At 50.2% G+C, this 26,009-nt stretch overlaps 1 protein-coding gene across 4 annotated transcripts in view; it reads left to right on the forward strand.

The window, feature by feature from the left end:
- The first annotated feature begins 2,184 nt into the window (after window positions 1–2,184).
- The window catches only part of LOC109890545 (28S ribosomal protein S9, mitochondrial-like), a 30,093-nt gene continuing 6,268 nt past the window's right edge, over window positions 2,185–26,009 (forward strand). Inside the window, exons 1-6 of one of the 4 annotated variants that reach the window (XM_031824202.1) lie at window positions 2,185–2,311; window positions 2,905–3,046; window positions 14,713–14,798; window positions 16,419–16,580; window positions 16,812–16,920; window positions 18,064–18,176. In XM_031824202.1, the coding sequence (XP_031680062.1) occupies window positions 14,786–14,798; window positions 16,419–16,580; window positions 16,812–16,920; window positions 18,064–18,176 (397 nt within the window). In that variant the 5' untranslated portion in view covers window positions 2,185–2,311; window positions 2,905–3,046; window positions 14,713–14,785. Of the gene's footprint in view, window positions 2,312–2,904; window positions 3,047–7,682; window positions 7,773–14,712; window positions 14,937–16,418; window positions 16,581–16,811; window positions 16,921–18,063; window positions 18,177–26,009 lie in introns of those variants that run through there. The other 3 variants (XM_031824199.1, XM_031824201.1, XM_031824200.1) reach the window with 3 other exon arrangements.

The following is a 26,009-nucleotide window of genomic DNA, read 5'->3' on the forward strand; positions in this document are numbered from 1 at the left end:
GCCTTCCCCATTTCTCCTTCTCCCAAATCCAGTCAGCTGATGTTCTGAAGAGCTGCAAAATCTGGACCCCTACAAATCAGCTAGGCTAGACAATCTGGGCCCTTTCTTTCTAAAATTATCTGCCGAAATTGTTGCCACCCCTATTACTAGCCTGTTCAACCTCTCTTACGTGTCGTCTGAGATTCCCAAAGATTGGAAAGCAGCTGCGATCCCCCTCTTCAAAGGGGGGACACTCTTGACCCAAACTGCTACAGATCTATATCTATCCTACCCTGCCTTTCTAAGGTCTTCGAAAGCCAAGTCAACAAACAGATTACCGACCATTTTGAATCTCACCATACCCTCTCTGCTATGCAATCTGGTTTCAGAGCTGGTCATGGGTGCACCTCAGCCACGCTCAAGGTCCTAAACGATATCTTAACCGCCATCGATAAGAAACATTACTGTGCAGCCGTATTCATTGATCTGGCCAAGGCTTTCGACTCTGTCAATCACCACATCGTCATCAGCAGACTCGATAGCCTTGGTTTCTCAAATGATTGCCTCGCCTGGTTCACCAACTACTTATCTGACAGAGTTCAGTGTGTCAAATCGGAGGGTCTGCTGTCCGGACCTCTGGCAGTCTCTATGGGGGTGCCACAGGGTTAAATTCTTGGACCGACTCTCTTCTCTGTATACATCAATGATATCGCTCTTGCTGCTGGTGAGTCTCTGATCCACCTCTACACAGACGACACCATTCTGTATACTTCTGGCCCTTCTTTGGACACTGTGTTAACAACCCTCCAGGCAAGCTTCAATGCCATACAACTCTCCTTCCATGGCCTCCAATTGCTCTGAAATACAAGTAAAACCAAATGCATGCTCTTCAACCGATCGCTGCCTGCACCTGCCCGCCTGTCCAACATCACTACTCTGGAAGGCTCTGACTTAGAATACGTGGACAACTACAAATACCTAGGTGTCTGGTTAGACTGTAAACTCTCCTTCCAGAACCACATCAAACATCTCCAATCCAAAGTTAAATCTAGAATTGGCTTCCTATTTCGCAACAAAGCATCCTTCACTCATGCTGCCAAACATACCCTTGTAAAAGTGACCATCCTACCAATACTCGACTTCGGCGATGTCATTTACAAAATAGCCTTCAATATCCTATTCAACAAATTGGATGCAGTCTATCACAGTGCCATCCGTTTTGTCACTAAAGCCCCATATACTACCCACCATTGCGACCTGTACGCTCTCGTTGGCTGGCCCTCGCTTCATACTCATCGCCAAACCCACTGGCTCCATGTCATCTACAAGACCCTGCTAGGTAAAGTCCCCCCTTATCTCAGCTCGCTGGTCACCATAGTATCGCCCACCTGTAGCATGCGCTCCAGCAGGTATATCTCTCTGGTCACCCCCAAAACCAATTCTTTCTTTGGCCGCCTCTCCTTCCAGTTCTCTGCTGCCAATGACTGGAACGAACTACAAAAATCTCTGAAACTGGAAATACTTATCTCCCTCACTAGCTTTAAGCACCAGCTGTCAGAGCAGCTCACAGATTACTGCACCTGTACATAGCCCACCTATAATTTAGCCCAAACAACTACCTCTTTCCCTACTGTATTTATTTATTTATTTATTTAGCTCCTTTGCACCCCATTATTTTTATTTCTACTTTGCACATTCTTCCACTGCAAATCTACCATCCCATTGTATTTACTTTGCCACCATGGCCTTTTTTTCGCCTTTACCTCCCTTATCTCACCTCATTTGCTCACATCTTATATAGAGTTGTTTCTACTGTATTATTGACTGTATGTTTGTTTTACTCCATGTGTAACTCTGTGTCTGTCGTTGTATGTGTCGAACTGCTTTGCTTTATCTTGGCCAGGTAGCAATTGTAAATGAGAACTTGTTCTCAACTTGCCTACCTGGTTAAATAAAGGTGAAATAGATCAAATTAATTAATTAATAATTCCTATCTGTTCAACTAATTGTAGGATGCAACAAAGGGACTGAACAACCTATACATTTATTCTAGTTATTCTATGGATTTATCAAATACGGTTATTGTTTTGTTGAATCAAATACGTTGTATCCGAATTTTGCCAGATTTACTGTGAGAAATGTAATGGAGTAACATTGTAACAGTTACATTGTAACACAAATGCATTTGCTATCGACGTACTTCCTGTTTTCACGAGAGCGTCGTACAGCAAACATGGCGGCCTCCTGTGGAAAAACCGTTGGATATTTTCTTTGGAAATTCGGAAATTGCTGCTTCAATTTTAACACAGTCTCGTCAAATTGAACTGGCCAGGTAATGCCAAGAGTTTAATTCGCCATGTTTTCACGGTAATGTCAACGGGGTTGAGCTGCAGAGAAGGGCTGAGTCGTCCCTGAAATAGCTCAGCGCTAGTGGCAACGCGCTGCCTTGTCAACTAGCTCACATGTAAACTGTCATTGAAGTAAGACAGACAGCTAGCTAAGTAGCTAGTTGACTCTCTAGATATTGTTCTTCTTGTCTCAACATGCATGCCATAGTGAACATAGCTAGCTACATGAACATAATGGACATACAATTCGCAATACTTTGGTTAAATAGAACCGAAGTTAGCTAAGCCTCACAGAGCTTGTTTACATAGCTAGCTAACGTTTTACTACGTTCAATGTTAGTCCCATTTACTAGTGGTTACCTTGCTGTCAAATGCACATCAGTTGGTCTATTTGTCAATGCCAAATCTCACCGTTTCAGACTAATTTAATGCACCTAAAAGACCAGAGACTGTCTATTAGCCCAGATAACTGACATTCATTCATCCCTGTGATACCAAGGCCCTGGGTTATTAAAGCACCAGTTCTATACTAAAGTATGTATCCTAACATAAGAACCTCCTCTCTCCCACACCTCAGGTGCTGTCCAGACAGCTATGTGTGAGTGCTGTTCTCCACAGGAAGAACCTGGCTGCAGCGGGCCCAGAGAAGTTCTCAGAGGAGTTCGGGAAGAGACATCTAGCCAACATGATGGGAGACCTTCACTCAGGGGGACATTAATGTAAGAAAGACTGCAGTTATGTCTAACGAGGGGTGTACAACTCCTGTCTTTCATAGAGGGATGCAGTGTAAACCCTAGATGGATGTAGTGTAATGCAGTTTTTTGTCCTTACCCTACAATCAGAGACGGATTCATACCTCAATAAGTCTATGTGTCCACCATCAACTCAATTCAGATATGCATTTGGCTAGGCAATGTTTAGAAAGGTGGCACCTTATTTGGAGTAGATACATTATGCTTTCTTTCTCAGAGGAGATGTCACATGTCTTTAAGGTGGTTTTCCAGCCATATTAGTTTAATTCCCCAACAGTAGTTGAGAATCGTCTCTGGTCTGTCTCGTGTCTGTCTCCGCATGCCATCAGCAGCATCTGGTGGAGCCGATCACACAGACACACTCTAACAGTCACCAGCAGGGGCCAGCACTGTGTAATGTGCTGTGTCCACTGTATTAGCAACGCCTGATACACACACATCCCATGTTTTATTCATTACGAAGGAAGAATGCATTAGCTTCGTTTGCCCCACTCATTTAGTTTGATTTCCCATGATTCTTCACTTCCCGGCGGTCTCTAACCATCGTTCTATTTAATGAACAGAACTGTTAGCACTTACCAGTGGGCTGTGTAAAACAGTTTGTGGTCATACGCATGTCCTTAAAACACCGAGGTGATGGGGTAAGGAAGTTTAATTGAAAATAACAGAAAGGCCCGCACACTGAATTTGCCCCCAATTACCACCTTTAATGACAACATTTCGATCCAACACGGATCTTCATCAGGTCAAGCAGACCGCGTTATCCCATCTCCTAATATATCCACATTTTACCTCACATAGCCATTACACATACGACGCATAGTGGGTGTAGATGCTATACAAAATATGGCCATTCAAAAAACAACACTTTATGCATATTCAAATATTCAGAGAGGTACATGTTGGCATCAATAATTAAATTCATATGTACAATCAGGCCGGGTTGGAAGCTAGACAGCAGTAAGGGAATATTATGTTCAAAAGTGTAAAACACCCACCTACATTACCATGACATGTGGGATGCACGGTGGTCGTGCAAATCATTGCAGAGTGACCTACTTCAAAACAACTTGTGTTCCTCTACTATTCTGGTGTCCAGAAGATGTGCACACATATAGTCATTATGAAAATAAACAATAAGACCTGGATCTGATCACACAGACAGACTCAGCAGGGGCCAGCACTGTGTAATGTGCTGTGTCCACTGTATTAGCAACGCCTGATACACACACATCCCATGTTTTATTCATTATGAAGGAAGAATGCATTAGCTTCGTTTGCCCCACTCATTTAGTTTGATTTCCCATGATTCTTCACTTCCTGGCAGTCTCTAACCTTCATCCTATCTAATGAATAGAGCTGTTAGCAGTGGGCTGTGTAACAGGAAGTGACATGGAGCGTCCCGTCCTCAGATGAGTGGAGGAGGGAGAGATGTGGAAAATGGGGGAATAGGGAGACTGGACAGAGGTTGAGGGAAATTAGGGAGACGGGTGAGGGAAATTAGGGAGACGGGTGAGGGAAATGAGGGAGACTGGACAGCGAATGGGGTACCACTGGAGGGGGAATTAGGGGAAAAGGAGGGGTAATGGGGACCACTACAGGGGTAATTAGGGGAGACTTGCGCATGTGTGTTATTGTTGACTCTGGTTCAGTTGATGTGACATTCCTAGTAGCGCAAGTGTTAGCAGGTGAGATCATTAAAATGAAACTTAGTTTCTAAATTAGGCACTGGGCAGAAACTATTGTGTAGCAGTACTCTCTTTAAGTTGTTTTATTGACATCGATGGAGTTCAGACCGAGTGGAGGAATCTAGAGTGCTGTGAACAACACAGTGAAATCTGTGGCAGGGAGAAGGTCTCTCCCTTTCCCCTCTCTCTGTCTCTCCCTAGGGGACTCTGCCATATTGCAGCCTAGGGTATGAAATGAACAGGTGCTGCCTTCATCTGGCACAGTGTTCCACTCTCCTCCTCCCATCTTCTTCTTTTTACCTCCCCCTCACCTGCCTCTCTCTCTTCTACCTCTCCTTCCCTCTCTCTCTCTCTCTCTCTCTCTCTCTCTCTCTCTCTCTCTCTCTCTCTTTGATTCCCCTCGTCTTGACAGCCCAAAAGGCTGCAGCATGCTCTCTCCTTCTAGCACCTGTTCCCTCTCTTAATTGAGCAGACAGAGTGAAGGAGGAAAATAAGTTAAAGATGAGGGAGAGGAGGGATGAGCAGACTGGTTGGAGAAGAGTGGCAGGGTGGACACTACCTGTCTGTCCCCCTCTCCTCCCACACACACAAATGCACACCTTCAGAGACGCACACACACACACACCTTCAGACTCTCCCCCACACACACAAACCTTCAGACCCCCCCCAACACACACACACCTTCAGCCTACCCCCCCCCCCCCCCCCCACACACCCTGTCAAGAGTAGTGCCATCTGTAGCAGCACTAATGACCTGGCTCCACTCTGCTGCCTTCACAAGGAGACTGGCTGTGTGTGTGTGAACTTAGGGTGAACTGGTGACTCTAGTCTGTCCTCTGGTTCCTGTCACCTAGCTGTTTGTTTGTTCTCTCTCCCCTCTAACTTTCACTGCTGTTCTCTAGGAACTTCCCTCTAGACTTTATCTGAACTCTTAAAAGACTTGAGTGTCTCCTCTCTAACCTGTTAACTAGCCTGGCTGCTACTATCATTTATCCCTGTTCAGAGCTGGCTGTTTAAACTAAATGTTTCTCCCTGTTCAGAGCTGGCTGTTTAAAAAAGGCTTTAGACTCTGTCAATCACCACATCGTCATCGGCAGACTCGATAGCCTTGGTTTCTCAAATGATTGCCTCACCTGGTTCACCAACTACTTCTCTGATAGAGTTCAGTGTGTCAAATCGGAGGGCCTTTTGTCCGGGCCTCTGGCAGTCTCTATGGGGGTGCCTGAGGGTTCAATTCTTGGACCGACTCTCTTCTCTGTATACATCAATGATGTCGCTCTTGCTGCTGGTGAGTCTCTGATCCACCTCTACGCAGACTGTGTTAACAACCATCTAGACGAGCTTCGATGCCATACAACCCTCCTTCCGTGGCCTCCAATTGCTCTTAAATACAAGTAAAACTAAATGCATGCTCTTCAACCGATCGCTGCCTGCACCTGCCCGCCCGTCCAACATCACTACTCTGGACGGCTCTGACTTAGAATATGTGGACAACTACAAATACTTAGGGCTCTGGTTAGACTGTAAACTCTCCTTCCAGAACCACATCAAACATCTCCAATCCAAAGTTAAATCTAGAATTGGCTTCCTATTTCGCAACAAAGCATCCTTCACTCATGCTGCCAAACATACCCTTGTAAAAGTGACCATCCTACCAATCCTCAACTTCGGCGATGTCATTTACAAAATAGCCTCCAATACCCTACTCAATAAATTGGATGCAGTCTATCACAGTGCCATCCGTTTTGTCACCAAAGCCTACCCACCATTGCGACCTGTACGCTCTCGTTGGCTGGCCCTCGCTTCATACTCGTCGCCAAACCCACTGGCTCCATGTCATCTACAAGACTCTGCTAGGTAAAGTCCCCCCGTATCTCACCTCGCTGGTCACCATAGCAGCACCCACCTGTAGCACGCAGGTATATCTCTCTGGTTACCCCCAAAACCAATTCTTCCTTTGGCCGCCTCTCCTTCCAGTTCTCTACTGCCAATGACTGGAAAGAACTACAAAAATCGCTGAAACTAGAAATACTTATCTACCTCACTAGCTTTAAGCACCAGCTGTCAGCAGCTCACAGATTACTGCACCTGTACATAGCCCACCTATAATTTAGCCCAAACAACTACCTCTTTCCCTACTGTATTTATTTATTTATTTTGCTCCTTTGCACCCCATTATTTCTATTTCTACTTTGCACATTCTTACACTGCAAATCTACCATTCCAGTGTTTTAATTGCTATATTGTATTTACTTCCCCACCATGGCCTTTTTTTGCCTTTACCTCCCTTATCTCACCTCATTTGCTCACATTGTATATAGACTTATTTTTCTACAATTTATTATTGACTGTATGTTTGTTTTACTCCATGTGTAACTCTGTGTCTGTCGTTGTATGTGTCGAACTGCTTTGCTTTATCTTGGCCAGGTCGCAATTGTAAATGAGAACTTGTTCTCAACTTGCCTACCTGGTTAAATAAAGGTTAAATAAATACGATTAAAATTAAAAACTAAAGGTTTCTCCCTGTCCAGAGCTGGCTGTTTAAACTAAAGGTTTCTCCTTGTTTAGAGCTGGCTGTTTAAACTAAAGGTTTCTCCTTGTTTAGAGCTGGCTGTTTAAACTAAAGGTTTCTCCTTGTTTAGAGCTGGCTGTTTAAACTAAACGTTTCTCCCTCCATCTTTATGATATGTTAATGATTTTTGAGATTGTTCTACTCCTATGATAATTTTCACTGTGTGAGAGCTGCACTTTCACAACATCACCAGCAGGGGGAGCTCTTGGGTTTTTTGCTCAATCTCTAACTAATTGGGCTAGACAAAGTAGTGGTTTACACCAATGGCCTAACTCTCTCTCTCTCTCTCATATATATATATATGAGAGAGAGTTAGGCCATTGGTGTAAACCAATATATATATATATATATAGCTGTCCAATGGGGCGCAGATAGACGGCCATTCCACTTTCTGTTCTACACAGGAAAGCAGTCCTACTACTCTCTAATGCACGTGAGTACTGGGTGTATGAGTGAGAGAGTCCGGGAGGAGAAAGACTGATGGGGGATGTTTTTCTGGAGGTAGAAAGCCCCCAGTCTTCGCCTCCAGGGCCCTATTTATGGGAGAGAGAGGCTTCTGATCCCCAGGGAAAGGTGCTCCTGTCACATCCCATTTCACACACACAGCCAGAGCTACAGCTGAATACAGCAGGAAGGCCGGGTGAGGAGGGAGGGAGGGGTGGTATGGAGAGCGATGTGGATGGAGGTGGGATGGTGAGAGTAGGAGCAGTGTGAGAGGAATGGGGGGGGGGGTGTTTGGGAGAGGTGGGTTGTGGAAGGTAGGGAGGGGTGAGGACAGGCAGGGGGCGTGACTGTGTCTGTGACGGGCCCCTCTGTCCCCGTCCTAAATCGTGTTTCAGGCCTGGCTTGGTGACTACCATGGCTGATAGTCAGGCTTTGTGCCTGGATGAGAGCTGCTCTGCCCTGGGGATTTCACCAGAGAGGTAGAGGGTCCCTGGAGTCCGGTGCTGTAGATTAGCTACCCACCTCTACCCACTCAGCTTTCCCTCCATCGTCTGTATTTTTCCATCACACCCGCTCGTTCTCCCTCTTTACCTCCCTCTTGTTTATATGGTTGATTTGACCTAGGACAGAGGTGTGTTTCTCTGGCAGATAAGAAGTGTGTGTAACCTGGCAATATTTTTGTCTTCTTGTCATCCCCCCACCCCTTCCCATGCCCTGCAGCAACTCCTGGCTCCCTGCTGTTACTTTAAATAGGGATGTCAGACCAGACGTGTCTGAGGGGGAGGGAGGGCTGTCTGTCTCTCTGAGGGAAAAGGACTCTCTTTCTCTCAATTCGATAATAAACAAAAGTCAAATAACCAATAAAAAATACCAGTAAACAGTAACTCTACTGCTCTCTCTCTTCCCTTCTCTGTGACGGGGAACTCACCCCCTCCACTCTTTGGGCTTTTCTCTCTTCCCCCCCCTCCCCTTCCCCCTCTCAGCCCGGACCCCTGTAGTGCAACTCGACCATGTACAACAAACACCCCAGTGTGCCTTGCAGGGGAGAACTGAGTCTGAGATTAAAAGGGGGACGGGTCACTACACCCTCTGTTTCCCCCTCTTTCTATGCGTCTCTCTCACTACACAACATATTGATTGATACCTCTGGAAGAATCACAATCCCAACATTTGAGTGTTAATTAACTCTACTTACATGTGCACAGTACTGTATTTACAGCCACAACACCTCCCCCCGCCCCCATAATACATCACACACACAGCTATGCCAAGTCATTGGGGTGTACAGCTGGCTGTGTGTATGAGGAAGAGGCTTCCAGGTTGAGTGCTCTGTGGTTCTGTTGGGTTTATCCCACTCACTGACTAACCCTACCCTCTGCTGAGGGGAACCAGTGGTACCTGACTGCCCCCTACCCTACCCTCTGCTGAGGGGAACCAGGGGTACCTGACTACCCCCCACCCTCTGCTGAGTGGAACCAGGGGTACCTGACTACCCCCACCCTCTGCTGAGTGGAACCAGGGGTACCTGACTACCCCCTACCCTACCCACTGCTGAGGGGAACCAGGGATACCTGACTCCCCCCTACCCACTGCTGAGGGGAACCAGGGGTACCTGACTACCCCCTACCCACTGCTGAGGGGAACCAGGGGTACCTGACTACCCCCTACCTACTGCTGAGGGGAACCAGGGGTACCTGACTACCCCATACCTCTGCTGAGGGGAACCAGGGGTACCTGAATACCCCCTACCCTACCCACTGCTGAGGGGAACCAGGGGTACCTGACTACCCCCTACCCTACCCACTGCTGATGGGAACCAGAGGTACCTGAATAACCCCTACCCTACCCACTGCTGAGGGGAACCAGGGGTACCTGACTACCCCCTACCCACTGCTGAGGGGAACCAGGGGTACCTGACTACCCCCTACCCACTGCCAAGGGGAACCAGGGGTACCTGACTACCCCCTACCCTACCCACTGCTGAGGGGAACCAGGGGTACCTGACTACCCCCTACCTACTGCTGAGGGGAACCAGGGGTACCTGAATACCCCCTACCCTACCCACTGCTGAGGGGAACCAGGGGTACCTGACTACCCCCTACCCTACCCACTGCTGATTGGAACCAGAGGTACCTGAATACCCACTACCCTACCCACTGCTGAGGGGAACCAGGGGTACCTGACTACCCCCTACCCTACCCACTGCTGAGGGGAACCAGGGGTACCTGACTACCCCCTACCCACTGCCAAGGGGAACCAGGGGTACTTGACTACCCCCTTCCCTACCCACTGCTGATGGGAACCAGAGGTACCTGAATACCCCCTACCCTACCCACTGCCGAGGGGAACCAGGGGTACCTGACTACCCCCTACCCACTGCCAAGGGGAACCAGGGGTACTTGACTACCCCCTTCCCTACCCACTGCTGATGGGAACCAGAGGTACCTGAATACCCCCTACCCTACCCACTGCTGAGGGGAACCAGGGGTACCTGACTACCCCCTACCCACTGCTGAGGGGAACCAGGGGTACCTGACTACCCCCTACCCTAGCCACTGCTGATGGGAACCAGAGGTACCTGAATAACCCCTACCCTACCCACTGCTGAGGGGAACCAGGGGTACCTGACTACCCCCTACCCACTGCTGAGGGGAACCAGGGGTACCTGACTACCCCCTACCCTACCCACTGCTGATGGGAACCAGAGGTACCTGAATACCCCCTACCCTACCCACTGCTGAGGGGAACCAGGGGTACCTGACTACCCCCTACCCTACCCACTGCTGATGGGAACCAGAGGTACCTGAATAACCCCTACCCTACCCACTGCTGAGGGGAACCAGGGGTACCTGACTACCCCCTACCCACTGCTGAGGGGAACCAGGGGTACCTGACTACCCCCTACCCACTGCTGAGGGGAACCAGGGGTACCTGACTACCCCCTACCCTACCTACTGCTGAGGGGAACCAGGGGTACCTGACTACCCCATACCTCTGCTGAGGGGAACCAGGGGTACCTGACTACCCCCTACCTTACCCACTGCCGATGGGAACCAGAGGTACCTGACTACCCCCTATCCTACCCATTGCTGAGGAGAACCAGGGGTACCTGACTCCCCCCTACCCTACCCACTGTTGAAGGTAACTAGGGGTACCTGACTACCCCCTACCCTACCCACTGCTGGGGGGAACCAGGGGTACCTGACTACCCCCTACCCTACCCACTGCTGGGGGGAACCAGGGGTACCTGACTACCCCCTACCCACTGCTGAGGGGAACCAGGGGTACCTGACTACCCCCTACCCTACCCACTGCTGAGGGGAACCAGGGGTACCTGACTACCCCCTACCCACTGCTGAGGGGAACCAGTGGTTTCTGACTACCCCCTACCCTACCCACTGCTGAGGGGAACCAGGGGTACCTGACTACCCCCTACCATACCCACTGCTGAGGGGAACCAGTGGTTTCTGACTACCCCCTACCCTACCCACTGCTGAGGGGAACCAGGGGTACCTGACTACCCTACCCACCACTGAGGGGAACCAGGGGTACCTGACTACCCTACCCACTGCCAAGGGGAACCAGGGGTACCTGACTACCCCCTACCCTACCTACTGCTGAGGGGAACCAGGGGTACCTGACTACCCCCTACCCACTGCTGATGGGAACCAGGGGTAACTGAATACCCCCTACCCTACCCACTGCTGAGGGGAACCAGGGGTACCTGACTACCCCCTACCCTACCCACTGCTGATGGGAACCAGAGGTACCTGAATACCCCCTACCCTACCCACTGCCGAGGGGAACCAGGGGTACCTGACTACCCCCTACCCACTGCCAAGGGGAACCAGGGGTACCTGACTACCCCCTACCCTACCCACTGCTGATGGGAACCAGGGGTACCTGACTACCCCCTACCCACTGCTGAGGGGAACCAGGGGTACCTGACTACCCACTGCTGAGGGGAACCAGGGGTACCTGACTACCCCCTACCTACTGCTGAGGGGAACCAGGGGTACCTGACTACCCCATACCTCTGCTGAGGGGAACCAGGGGTACCTGAATACCCCCTACCCTACCCACTGCTGAGGGGAACCAGGGGTACCTGACTACCCCCTACCCTACCCACTGCTGATGGGAACCAGAGGTACCTGAATACCCCCTACCCTACCCACTGCTGAGGGGAACCAGGGGTACCTGACTACCCCCTACCCATAGCTGAGGGGAACCAGGGGTACCTGACCACCCCCTACCCTACCCACTGCTGAGGGGAACCAGGGGTACCTGACTACCCCCTACCCACTGCTAAGGGGAACCAGGGGTAGCTGACTACCCCCTACCCTCCCCACTGCTGAGGGGAACCAGGGGTATCTGACTACCCCTTACCCACTGCTGAGGGGAACCAGGGGTATCTGACTACCCCTTACCCACTGCTGAGGGGAACCAGGGGTATCTGACTACCCCTTACCCACTGCTGAGGGGAACCAGGGGTACCTGACCCTCCCCTACCCTACCCTCTGCTGAGGGTAACCAGGTTTACCTGACTACCCCCTATCCTACCCACTGCTGAGGGAAACCAGTGGTTTCTGACTACCCCCTACGCTGCCCACTGCTGAGGAGAACCAGTGGTTTCTGACTACCCCCTACCCACTGCTGAGGGGAACCAGGGGTTTCTGACTACCCCCTACGCTACCCACTGCTGAGGGGAACCAGTGGTTTCTGACTACCCCCTACCCTACCCACTGCTGAGGGGAACCAGGGGGTATCTGACTACCCCTTACCCACTGCTGAGGGGAACCAGGGATATCTGACTACCCCTTACCCACTGCTGAGGGGAACCAGGGGTTTCTGACTACCCCCTACGCTACCCACTGCTGAGGGGAACCAGTGGTTTCTGACTACCCCCTACCCTACCCACTGCTGAGGGGAACCAGGGGTACCTGACTACCCCCTACCCTACCCACTGCTGATGGGAACCAGAGGTACCTGAATACCCCCTACCCTACCCACTGCCAAGGGGAACCAGGGGTACCTGACTACCCCCTACCCTACCCACTGCTGATGGGAACCAGGGGTACCGGACTACCCCCTACCCACTGCTGAGGGGAACCAGGGGTACCTGACTACCCCCTACCCACTGCTGAGGGGAACCAGGGGTACCTGACTACCCCCTACCTACTGCTGAGGGGAACCAGGGGTACCTGACTACCCCATACCTCTGCTGAGGGGAACCAGGGGTACCTGAATACCCCCTACCCTACCCACTGCTGAGGGGAACCAGGGGTACCTGACTACCCCCTACCCGACCCACTGCTGATGGGAACCAGAGGTACCTGAATACCCACTACCCTACCCACTGCTGAGGGGAACCAGGGGTACCTGACTACCCCCTACCCTACCCACTGCTGATGGGAACCAGGGGTACCGGACTACCCCCTACCCACTGCTGAGGGGAACCAGGGGTACCTGACTACCCCCTACCCACTGCTGAGGGGAACCAGGGGTACCTGACTACCCCCTACCTACTGCTGAGGGGAACCAGGGGTACCTGACTACCCCATACCTCTGCTGAGGGGAACCAGGGGTACCTGAATACCCCCTACCCTACCCACTGCTGAGGGGAACCAGGGGTACCTGACTACCCCCTACCCGACCCACTGCTGATGGGAACCAGAGGTACCTGAATACCCACTACCCTACCCACTGCTGAGGGGAACCAGGGGTACCTGACTACCCCCTACCCTACCCACTGCTGATGGGAACCAGAGGTACCTGAATACCCCCTACCCTACCCACTGCTGAGGGGAACCAGGGGTACCTGACTACCCCCTACCCATAGCTGAGGGGAACCAGGGGTACCTGACCACCCCCTACCCTACCCACTGCTGAGGGGAACCAGGGGTACCTGACTACCCCCTACCCACTGCTAAGGGGAACCAGGGGTACCTGACTACCCCCTACCCTCCCCACTGCTGAGGGGAACCAGGGGTACCTGACTACCCCCTACCCTCCACACTGCTGAGGGGAACCAGGGGTACCTGACTACTCCCTACCCTACCCACTGCTGAGGGGAACCAGGGGTATCTGACTACCCCTTACCCACTGCTGAGGGGAACCAGGGGTATCTGACTACCCCTTACCCACTGCTGAGGGGAACCAGGGGTACCTGACCCTCCCCTACCCACTGCTGAGGGTAACCAGGTGTACCTGACTACCCCCTACCCTACCCACTGCTGAGGGGAACCAGGGGTCCGTGACTACCCTACCCACTACTGAGGGGAACCAGGGTTAACTGACTACCCACTGCTGAGGGGATCCAGGGGTACCAGACTACCCCCTAACCTACCCACTACTGAGGGGAGGGGGGGGGGGGGGGGAGGAGTTGAGGCTGCTTTGGGACGTGACCAGAATGCTAGGCTGCTGGCCCGGGTCAGGTCTGGGCCCTCTACCACCAGCCTTAACGTACTGTACCACGCTTGATGGGCTAATGCCAAGCTCGTGGGCTCCATGCCTATTTAGATAAGCGTGCCCGCAGACAGCGGGTAGCTAGCCCTCTCGCTCATCATGTCGGCTTCTTGGGGAGAAAGGTGGAGTAAGCTTTAGCCCAAGTGCTCCCCAATTCAATTTTCCCACCCAATTAAATCCAGCCAAGGATGGGGACAGATATGGGATCTGCTTTCATAATGGAGAATCCTCTGTCTTTCTTTATCTCTAGTGTGTGTGTGTGTGTGTGTGTGTGTGTGTGTGTGTGTGTGTGTGTGTGTGTGCACACGCACACGCACATGCTCCAGAATATACAGTGCATTCCATACTGGTCTTTTCTTGATACAACACAAATACACATTGTTAATACTGAGTGAAAGGTTCATAGACCATAGGGTGTTCCATGTTGTTTAATCTGGTCGTCTGTGTCCTCCTGTCCCATTCAGGACACCTTCACTAAAGCCCTGGCAGTAGAGAAGCACCAGGACCGTCTGAGAGGAAAGGATCTCTTCACTCAGGATGCCAAGCAGATGTGAGGATAGTTGTTTTCACAGAGCAGTGAAATAAGTTCACCAGTGAATGTTGATACGCATGTGTGTGTGTGTGTGTGTTCAGTTCTCTGAAAGAATAGCTGGAGGAGTTGTTGGTGGAGACCATCTCAGAACACGATGTAAGAAGGAACTCTTTTAATACAGTCCAGATATCTGGTCCCTCTCCCTGGTCCCTCTCCCTGGTCCTTCTCCCTGGTCCTTCTCCCTGGTCCTTCTCCCTGGTCCCTCTCCCTGGTCCCTCTCCCTGGTCCCTCTCCCTGGTCCCTCTCCCTGGTCCCTCTCCCTGGTCCTTCTCCCTGGTCCTTCTCCCTGGTCCCTCTCCCTGGTCTCTCTCCCTGGTCTCTCTCCCTGGTCTCTCTCCCTGGTCCCTCTCCCTGGTCCCTCTCCCTGGTCCCTCTCCCTGGTCCCTCTCCCTGGTCCCTCTCCCTGGTCCCTCTCCCTGGTCCCTCTCCCTGGTCCCTCTCCCTGGTCTCTCTCCCTGGTCCCTCTCTCTGGTCCCTCTCTCTGGTCCCTCTTTCTGGTCTCTCCTTCACACTTCAACAGTTCTGCTGTGATAATATTTACAGAGGAAAAAGACCTTAGATATCACTAGCTAGGTTTCCATCCAATTGACACCAGATTTTCATGTGAATATTCAAAAATCTGCATAAATGAAATATGTGCATTTTCCCACCAGAGAATAATCAATTTCATCAACTTGAATTGTTGCGGATTAAAGTGTGTGATTAGGTAGTCCACATAAAAAATAAAGTTTGCGGTTAAATTCCCATATACTAAATTTAAAAATATAAAAAAATTAACTGGATTTCTCACATTTTCAACAATACTGATGGTTTTATCACAAATGCTGCATTATATAGCGACTGTGCACCCTGGTGTTGGCACGTGCGCTCTAGCTAACAGGTAGCAGATACATTGCGGGTACAGCCTACATGATGAGATTATTATGGACTAAAAAGCGAGATTAGTTTAATTTGTCAAGACACCCAAGCATCAATCATCATGTCACCAGATTAAGACCCTCAATATTTATTGGAAAGTAGCATCAAGGTCATCACCTTGGACTTTCACCACCCTGTGAAGTTCATCATCATTTATTTCATCTGTAGTCTAATCAACTGGATGGTTTCCTGGGTCGTAGTGGGAGTACCACACAACGTCATCACATGACTCCAAGTTTACTTCCATATGATGGTTATTATATCAATATTTGCAACATTTGGAAAGCTTACCGACAACTTTGCTGTTTCCATCATGCCTTCCAGTATTTGTATCTGACTTGTTCTTTACTCACATAGAAGGTTGACTGGAAACCTGGTTGTTGGCATGCTAGATACTGTATTACTGGTAGGATGCAGGTCACCTGGTCACCACAAGAGGCTGCTGTTTAGAAACTGAACAGAGCCCTCAACGCCAATAGATGGTAGGCGTGTGTGCTTATGTTCTTACGCTCCGGGGTGACGTTTCCCCTACAGATCCAGGATCAGCTTCCCCTCCCCCAATCCTAACCTTTGCCATTAGTCGGGGAAATGATCAACTGACCCAAAATCAGCGTGTAGGGGCTACTCCTATTCTTCCATGTTGTGTGTGTCTCTCGTCAGTATGCACGGTTCATCCAGCTGATGGAGAGGTTGCTGTCTCTGCCCAACTGCTCTGTGGAGGAGGATTTTGTCCAGCGCTACCGCTAGAGATCCAGTCCTCCAAGCAGCAGGTCCAGCCCCTACAATACGACCAGCACGGAGTGGCTTACAGCACCGGAGATGGTAAACAGCAATCAAGTAATACGACTGGGCTTTTAACAATCATTGGATCAAATTGTTACGAGTAGCATTTATTTACATTTGTCTTAAAGCAGTTGACAGAAACAGGGTCTAAATTTCATGACAGTTTCTGTGATCTTTCCCTTTCAAAGAATGACCTACAGTCATTGGTTGACCAGGGCTTCATGGTAGAAGAGGGAGATCTAGGATAATAAGTTGTGTGTGTCTCCCCAGGCAGAAGAAAGACCGCTACGGGTACTGTCCTACTGAGAGACACCGGTTCAGGATCCATCAGCATCAACGGGACAAACTATGTCCACTACTTCCCTGTCCTGCAAGACCGGTCCGTATTCCTTCCCAGTAGACATCCAGCGTAATGTTTTCAAATAGCATGTGCTTCCAGACCCGTACTGATGAAGTAGGAGACAAATCAGAGAGGAAGCTTTAGAGGATTGACATGGCTCGTTAGTGCTTCCTCCCCCACTGAAGAAATCACAAGTCCCTGCTCCTTTCCACACTCCTCTCCCCGTCCTTCCTTAGCGTGCACGCCGTGCCACGTGCACTCTCAAAACGTGCACGCCGTGCCACGTGCACTATCAAAACGCTGTTGAAAAGTATCTTTATGTTGCACCTCACTGCGTTTATAGCCTCTTTTATTTATCTGGGATATAGCAGCGTTAATTACACAACTGAGTGGGTTGGGTGTGTGTGTGTGTTATCTCCTGGGCTGAGGACAGACTGAGACAGGACTAATAGGACCTGAAGGGTGACGGTGGTTTGACTGTGTCAGCAATAAGCCTTTCATTTAGTCTGCTGGGATGTGGGCCAGAACATACACATTCAGACACACACCCCTCATCTGTCTTTTTCATACTGAGACAGAAGAGTGACTGCTGTAGTGTCTAAATATGACCGTGTGGCTCTAACAGAGGTTAACAGGACTCTATACACACACCACTGCTCTTTACAATCCTCTAGACAACCACTGCTTTTGATAACTGGTGTTCTCTCTCTCTCTCTCTCCATCTCATCCCTCTCTGCTCTTCTCCATCCCTCCCCTCCCTTCTCTCCTCTCCATCCCTCTTTTCTCCTCTCCTCCCTTCTCACCATCTCATCCCTCTCCTCCCTCCTCTCCTCCTCATCCCTTTCCTCCCTCCTCTCCTCATCCCTTTCCTCCCTCCTCTCCTCATCCCTCACCTCCCTCCTCTCCTCCCTCCCCTCCATCTCCATCCCTCTCCTCCCTCCTCTCCATCTCCATCCCTCTCCTCCCTTCTCTCCATCCCTCTCCTCCCTTATCTCCATCCCTCTCCTCCCTTATCTCCATCCCTCTCCTCCCTTCTCTCCATCCCTATCCTCCCTTCTCTCATCCCTCTCTGCTCTTCTCCATCTCCATCCCTCCCCTCCCTTCTCTCCTCTCCATCCCTCTTTTCTCCTCTCCTCCCTTCTCACCATCTCATCCCTCTCCTCCCTCCTCTCCTCCTGGCAGGGGCCATTCTCATGGCGGAGGCCATTCCAGCCAGGCGGGGGCGCTACGCCTTGCCATCTCCCGCGCCATGCTGAGCTTTCTGTCTGAGGGACAGGTGGAGACCATGAGACAAGGTTGGTAGTGGTTCTACACACACACACACGACTAACGAGACACACACATTCAGAAAGCTTCATTATCTATTGTTGTATTTTTTATTTTTTTATTTAACTAGGCAAGTCAGTTAAGAACAAATTGTTATTTACAATGATACCCTACCAAGAGGCAAAAGGCCTCATGCTGGGATGGGGGCTGCGATAAAAGTAAAAATAAACACACATCACTACATAAAGAGAGACTTAAGACATCAACATAGCATGGCAGCAGCACAACATGACAACAGCATGGCAGCAGCACAACATGACAACAGCATGGCAGCAGCACAACATGACAACAGCATGGCAGCAGCACAACATGACAACAGCAGGGCAGCAGCACAACATGACAACAGCATGGCAGCAGCACAACATGACAACAGCATGGCAGCAGCACAACATGACAACAGCATGGCAGCAGCACAACATGACAACAGCATGGCAGCAGCACAACATGACAACAGCATGGCAGCAGCACAAATGACAACAGCATGGCAGCAGCACAAATGACAACTGCATGGCAGCAACACAACATGACAACAGCATGGCAGCAACACAACATGACAACAGCATGGCAGCAGCACAACATGACAACAGCATGGCAGCAGCACAAATGACAACAGCATGTCAGCAGCACAAATGACAACAGCATGGCAGCAACACAACATGACAACAGCATGGCAGCAACACAACATGACAACAGCATGGCAGCAACACAACATGACAACAGCATGGCAGCAGCACAACATGACAACAGCATGGCAGCAGCACAACATGACAACAGCATGGCAGCAACACAACATGACAACAGCATGGCAGCAGCACAAATGACAACAGCATGGCAGCAGCACAAATGACAACAGCATGGCAGCAACACAACATGACAACAGCATGGCAGCAGCACAAATGACAACAGCATGGCAGCAACACAACAACAGCATGGCAGCAGCACAACATGACAACAGCATGGCAGCAACACATGACAACAGCATGGCAGCAGCACAACATGACAACAGCATGGCAGCAGCACAACATGACAACAGCATGGCAGCAGCACAACATGACAACAGCATGGCAGCAGCACAACATGACAACAGCATGGCAGCAGCACAAATGACAACAGCATGGCAGCAACACAACATGACAACAGCATGGCAGCAACACAACATGACAACAGCATGGCAGCAGCACAAATGACAACAGCATGGCAGCCACACAACATGACAACAGCATGTCAGCAGCACAAATGACAACAGCATGGCAGCAGCACAACATGACAACAGCATGGCAGCAGCACAACATGACAACAGCATGGCAGCAGCACAACATGACAACAGCATAGCAGCAGCACAACATGACAACAGCATGGCAGCAGCACAAATGACAACAGCATGGCAGCAACACAACATGACAACAGCATGGCAGCAACACAACATGACAACAGCATGGCAGCAACACAACATGACAACAGCATGGCAGCAACACAACATGACAACAGCATGGCAGCAGCACAACATGACAACAGCATGGCAGCAACACAACATGACAACAGCATGGCAGCAGCACAAATGACAACAGCATGGCAGCAGCACAAATGACAACAGCATGGCAGCAACACAACATGACAACAGCATGGCAGCAGCACAAATGACAACAGCATGGCAGCAACACAACATGACAACAGCATGGCAGCAGCACAACATGACAACAGCATGGCAGCAGCACAACATGACAACAGCATGGCAGCAGCACAACATGACAACAGCATGGCAGCAACACAACATGACAACAGCATGGCAGCAGCACAAATGACAACAGCACAAATGACAACAGCATGGCAGCAACACAACATGACAACAGCATGGCAGCAGCACAAATGACAACAGCATGGCAGCAGCACAACATGACAACAGCATGGCAGCAGCACAACATGACAACAGCATGGCAGCAGCACAAATGACAACAGCATGGCAGCAACACAACATGACAACAGCATGGCAGCAACACAACATGACAACAGCATGGCAGCAGCACAAATGACAACAGCATGGCAGCCACACAACATGACAACAGCATGTCAGCAGCACAAATGACAACAGCATGGCAGCAGCACAACATGACAACAGCATGGCAGCAGCACAACATGACAACAGCATGGCAGCAGCACAACATGACAACAGCATGGCAGCAGCACAACATGACAACAGCATGGCAGCAGCACAAATGACAACAGCATGGCAGCAGCACAAATGACAACAGCATGGCAGCAACACAACATGACAACAGCATGGCAGCAACACAACATGACAACAGCATGGCAGCAACACAACATGACAACAGCATGGCAGCAGCACAACATGACAACAGCATGGCAGCAGCACAACATGACAACAGCATGGCAGCAGCACAACATGACAACAGCATGGCAGCAGCACAACATGACAACAGCATGGCAGCAGCACAACATGACAACAGCATGGCAGCAGCACAACATGACAACAGCATGGCAGCAGCACAAATGACAACAGCATGGCAGCAGCACAAATGACAACTGCATGGCAGCAACACAACATGACAACAGCATGGCAGCAACACAACATGACAACAGCATGGCAGCAGCACAACATGACAACAGCATGGCAGCAGCACAAATGACAACAGCATGTCAGCAGCACAAATGACAACAGCATGGCAGCAACACAACATGACAACAGCATGGCAGCAACACAACATGACAACAGCATGGCAGCAACACAACATGACAACAGCATGGCAGCAGCACAACATGACAACAGCATGGCAGCAGCACAACATGACAACAGCATGGCAGCAACACAACATGACAACAGCATGGCAGCAGCACAAATGACAACAGCATGGCAGCAGCACAAATGACAACAGCATGGCAGCAGCACAAATGACAACAGCATGGCAGCAACACAACAACAGCATGGCAGCAGCACAACATGACAACAGCATGGCAGCAACACATGACAACAGCATGGCAGCAGCACAACATGACAACAGCATGGCAGCAGCACAACATGACAACAGCATGGCAGCAGCACAACATGACAACAGCATGGCAGCAGCACAACATGACAACAGCATGGCAGCAGCACAAATGACAACAGCATGGCAGCAACACAACATGACAACAGCATGGCAGCAACACAACATGACAACAGCATGGCAGCAGCACAAATGACAACAGCATGGCAGCCACACAACATGACAACAGCATGTCAGCAGCACAAATGACAACAGCATGGCAGCAGCACAACATGACAACAGCATGGCAGCAGCACAACATGACAACAGCATGGCAGCAGCACAACATGACAACAGCATAGCAGCAGCACAACATGACAACAGCATGGCAGCAGCACAAATGACAACAGCATGGCAGCAACACAACATGACAACAGCATGGCAGCAACACAACATGACAACAGCATGGCAGCAACACAACATGACAACAGCATGGCAGCAACACAACATGACAACAGCATGGCAGCAGCACAACATGACAACAGCATGGCAGCAACACAACATGACAACAGCATGGCAGCAGCACAAATGACAACAGCATGGCAGCAGCACAAATGACAACAGCATGGCAGCAACACAACATGACAACAGCATGGCAGCAGCACAAATGACAACAGCATGGCAGCAACACAACATGACAACAGCATGGCAGCAGCACAACATGACAACAGCATGGCAGCAGCACAACATGACAACAGCATGGCAGCAGCACAACATGACAACAGCATGGCAGCAACACAACATGACAACAGCATGGCAGCAGCACAAATGACAACAGCACAAATGACAACAGCATGGCAGCAACACAACATGACAACAGCATGGCAGCAGCACAAATGACAACAGCATGGCAGCAGCACAACATGACAACAGCATGGCAGCAGCACAAATGACAACAGCATGGCAGCAACACAACATGACAACAGCATGGCAGCAACACAACATGACAACAGCATGGCAGCAGCACAAATGACAACAGCATGGCAGCCACACAACATGACAACAGCATGTCAGCAGCACAAATGACAACAGCATGGCAGCAGCACAACATGACAACAGCATGGCAGCAGCACAACATGACAACAGCATGGCAGCAGCACAAATGACAACAGCATGGCAGCAGCACAAATGACAACAGCATGGCAGCAACACAACATGACAACAGCATGGCAGCAACACAACATGACAACAGCATGGCAGCAACACAACATGACAACAGCATGGCAGCAACACAACATGACAACAGCATGGCAGCAGCACAACATGACAACAGCATGGCAGCAGCACAACATGACAACAGCATGGCAGCAACACAACATGACAACAGCATGGCAGCAGCACAAATGACAACAGCATGGCAGCAACACAACATGACAACAGCATGGCAGCAACACAACATGACAACAGCATGGCAGCAACACAACATGACAACAGCATGGCAGCAAAACAACATGACAACAGCATGGCAGCAGCACAACATGACAACAGCATGGCAGCAACACATGACAACAGCATGGCAGCAGCACAACATGACAACAGCATGGCAGCAGCACAACATGACAACAGCATGGCAGCAGCACAAATGACAACAGCATGGCAGCAACACAACATGACAACAGCATGGCAGCAGCACAAATGACAACAGCATGGCAGCAGCACAAATGACAACAGCATGGCAGCAACACAACATGACAACAGCATGGCAGCAGCACAAATGACAACAGCATGGCAGCCACACAACATGACAACAGCATGTCAGCAGCACAAATGACAACAGCATGGCAGCAGCACAACATGACAACAGCATGGCAGCAGCACAACATGACAACAGCATGGCAGCAGCACAACATGACAACAGCATGGCAGCAGCACAAATGACAACAGCATGGCAGCAGCACAAATGACAACACAACATGACAACAGCATGGCAGCAACACAACATGACAACAGCATGGCAGCAGCACAAATGACAACAGCATGGCAGCAACACAACATGACAACAGCATGGCAGCAACACAACATGACAACAGCATGGCAGCAACACAACATGACAACAGCATGGCAGCAGCACAACATGACAACAGCATGGCAGCAACACAACATGACAACAGCATGGCAGCAACACAACATGACAACAGCATGGCAGCAGCACAAATGACAACAGCACAAATGACAACAGCATGGCAGCAACACAACATGACAACAGCATGGCAGCAGCACAAATGACAACAGCATGGCAGCAGCACAACATGACAACAGCATGGCAGCAGCACAAATGACAACAGCATGGCAGCAGCACAAATGACAACAGCATGGCAGCAACACAACATGACAACAGCATGGCAGCAACACAACATGACAACAGCATGGCAGCAGCACAAATGACAACAGCATGGCAGCCACACAACATGACAACAGCATGTCAGCAGCACAAATGACAACAGCATGGCAGCAGCACAACATGACAACAGCATGGCAGCAGCACAACATGACAACAGCATGGCAGCAGCACAAATGACAACAGCATGGCAGCCACACAACATGACAACAGCATGTCAGCAGCACAAATGACAACAGCATGGCAGCAGCACAACATGACAACAGCATGGCAGCAGCACAACATGACAACAGCATGGCAGCAGCACAACATGACAACAGCATGGCAGCAGCACAAATGACAACAGCATGGCAGCAGCACAAATGACAACAGCATGGCAGCAACACAACATGACAACAGCATGGCAGCAACACAACATGACAACAGCATGGCAGCAACACAACATGACAACAGCATGGCAGCAGCACAACATGACAACAGCATGGCAGCAGCACAACATGACAACAGCATGGCAGCAACACATGACAACAGCATGGCAGCAGCACAACATGACAACAGCATGGCAGCAGCACAACATGACAACAGCATGGCAGCAGCACAAATGACAACAGCATGGCAGCAACACAACATGACAACAGCATGGCAGCAGCACAAATGACAACAGCATGGCAGCAGCACAAATGACAACAGCATGGCAGCAACACAACATGACAACAGCATGGCAGCAACACAACATGACAACAGCATGGCAGCAGCACAAATGACAACAGCATGGCAGCCACACAACATGACAACAGCATGTCAGCAGCACAAATGACAACAGCATGGCAGCAGCACAACATGACAACAGCATGGCAGCAGCACAACATGACAACAGCATGGCAGCAGCACAACATGACAACAGCATGGCAGCAGCACAAATGACAACAGCATGGCAGCAGCACAAATGACAACAGCATGGCAGCAACACAACATGACAACAGCATGGCAGCAACACAACATGACAACAGCATGGCAGCAGCACAAATGACAACAGCATGGCAGCAACACAACATGACAACAGCATGGCAGCAACACAACATGACAACAGCATGGCAGCAACACAACATGACAACAGCATGGCAGCAACACAACATGACAACAGCATGGCAGCAGCACAACATGACAACAGCATGGCAGCAGCACAACATGACAACAGCATGGCAGCAACACAACATGACAACAGCATGGCAGCAGCACAAATGACAACAGCATGGCAGCAGCACAAATGACAACAGCATGGCAGCAACACAACATGACAACAGCATGGCAGCAGCACAAATGACAACAGCATGGCAGCAACACAACATGACAACAGCATGGCAGCAACACAACATGACAACAGCATGGCAGCAAAACAACATGACAACAGCATGGCAGCAGCACAACATGACAACAGCATGGCAGCAACACATGACAACAGCATGGCAGCAGCACAACATGACAACAGCATGGCAGCAGCACAACATGACAACAGCATGGCAGCAGCACAAATGACAACAGCATGGCAGCAACACAACATGACAACAGCATGGCAGCAGCACAAATGACAACAGCATGGCAGCAGCACAAATGACAACAGCATGGCAGCAACACAACATGACAACAGCATGGCAGCAACACAACATGACAACAGCATGGCAGCAGCACAAATGACAACAGCATGGCAGCCACACAACATGACAACAGCATGTCAGCAGCACAAATGACAACAGCATGGCAGCAGCACAACATGACAACAGCATGGCAGCAGCACAACATGACAACAGCATGGCAGCAGCACAACATGACAACAGCATGGCAGCAGCACAAATGACAACAGCATGGCAGCAACACAACATGACAACAGCATGGCAGCAACACAACATGACAACAGCATGGCAGCAACACAACATGACAACAGCATGGCAGCAGCACAACATGACAACAGCATGGCAGCAGCACAACATGACAACAGCATGGCAGCAACACAACATGACAACAGCATGGCAGCAGCACAAATGACAACAGCACAAATGACAACAGCATGGCAGCAACACAACATGACAACAGCATGGCAGCAGCACAAATGACAACAGCATGGCAGCAGCACAACATGACAACAGCATGGCAGCAGCACAAATGACAACAGCATGGCAGCAACACAACATGACAACAGCATGGCAGCAACACAACATGACAACAGCATGGCAGCAGCACAAATGACAACAGCATGGCAGCCACACAACATGACAACAGCATGTCAGCAGCACAAATGACAACAGCATGGCAGCAGCACAACATGACAACAGCATGGCAGCAGCACAACATGACAACAGCATGGCAGCAGCACAAATGACAACAGCATGGCAGCAACACAACATGACAACAGCATGGCAGCAACA

The sequence above is a fragment of the Oncorhynchus kisutch genome, linkage group LG5, assembly GCF_002021735.2.
Source record: "Oncorhynchus kisutch isolate 150728-3 linkage group LG5, Okis_V2, whole genome shotgun sequence".
Taxonomy (NCBI): Eukaryota; Metazoa; Chordata; class Actinopteri; order Salmoniformes; family Salmonidae; genus Oncorhynchus; species Oncorhynchus kisutch.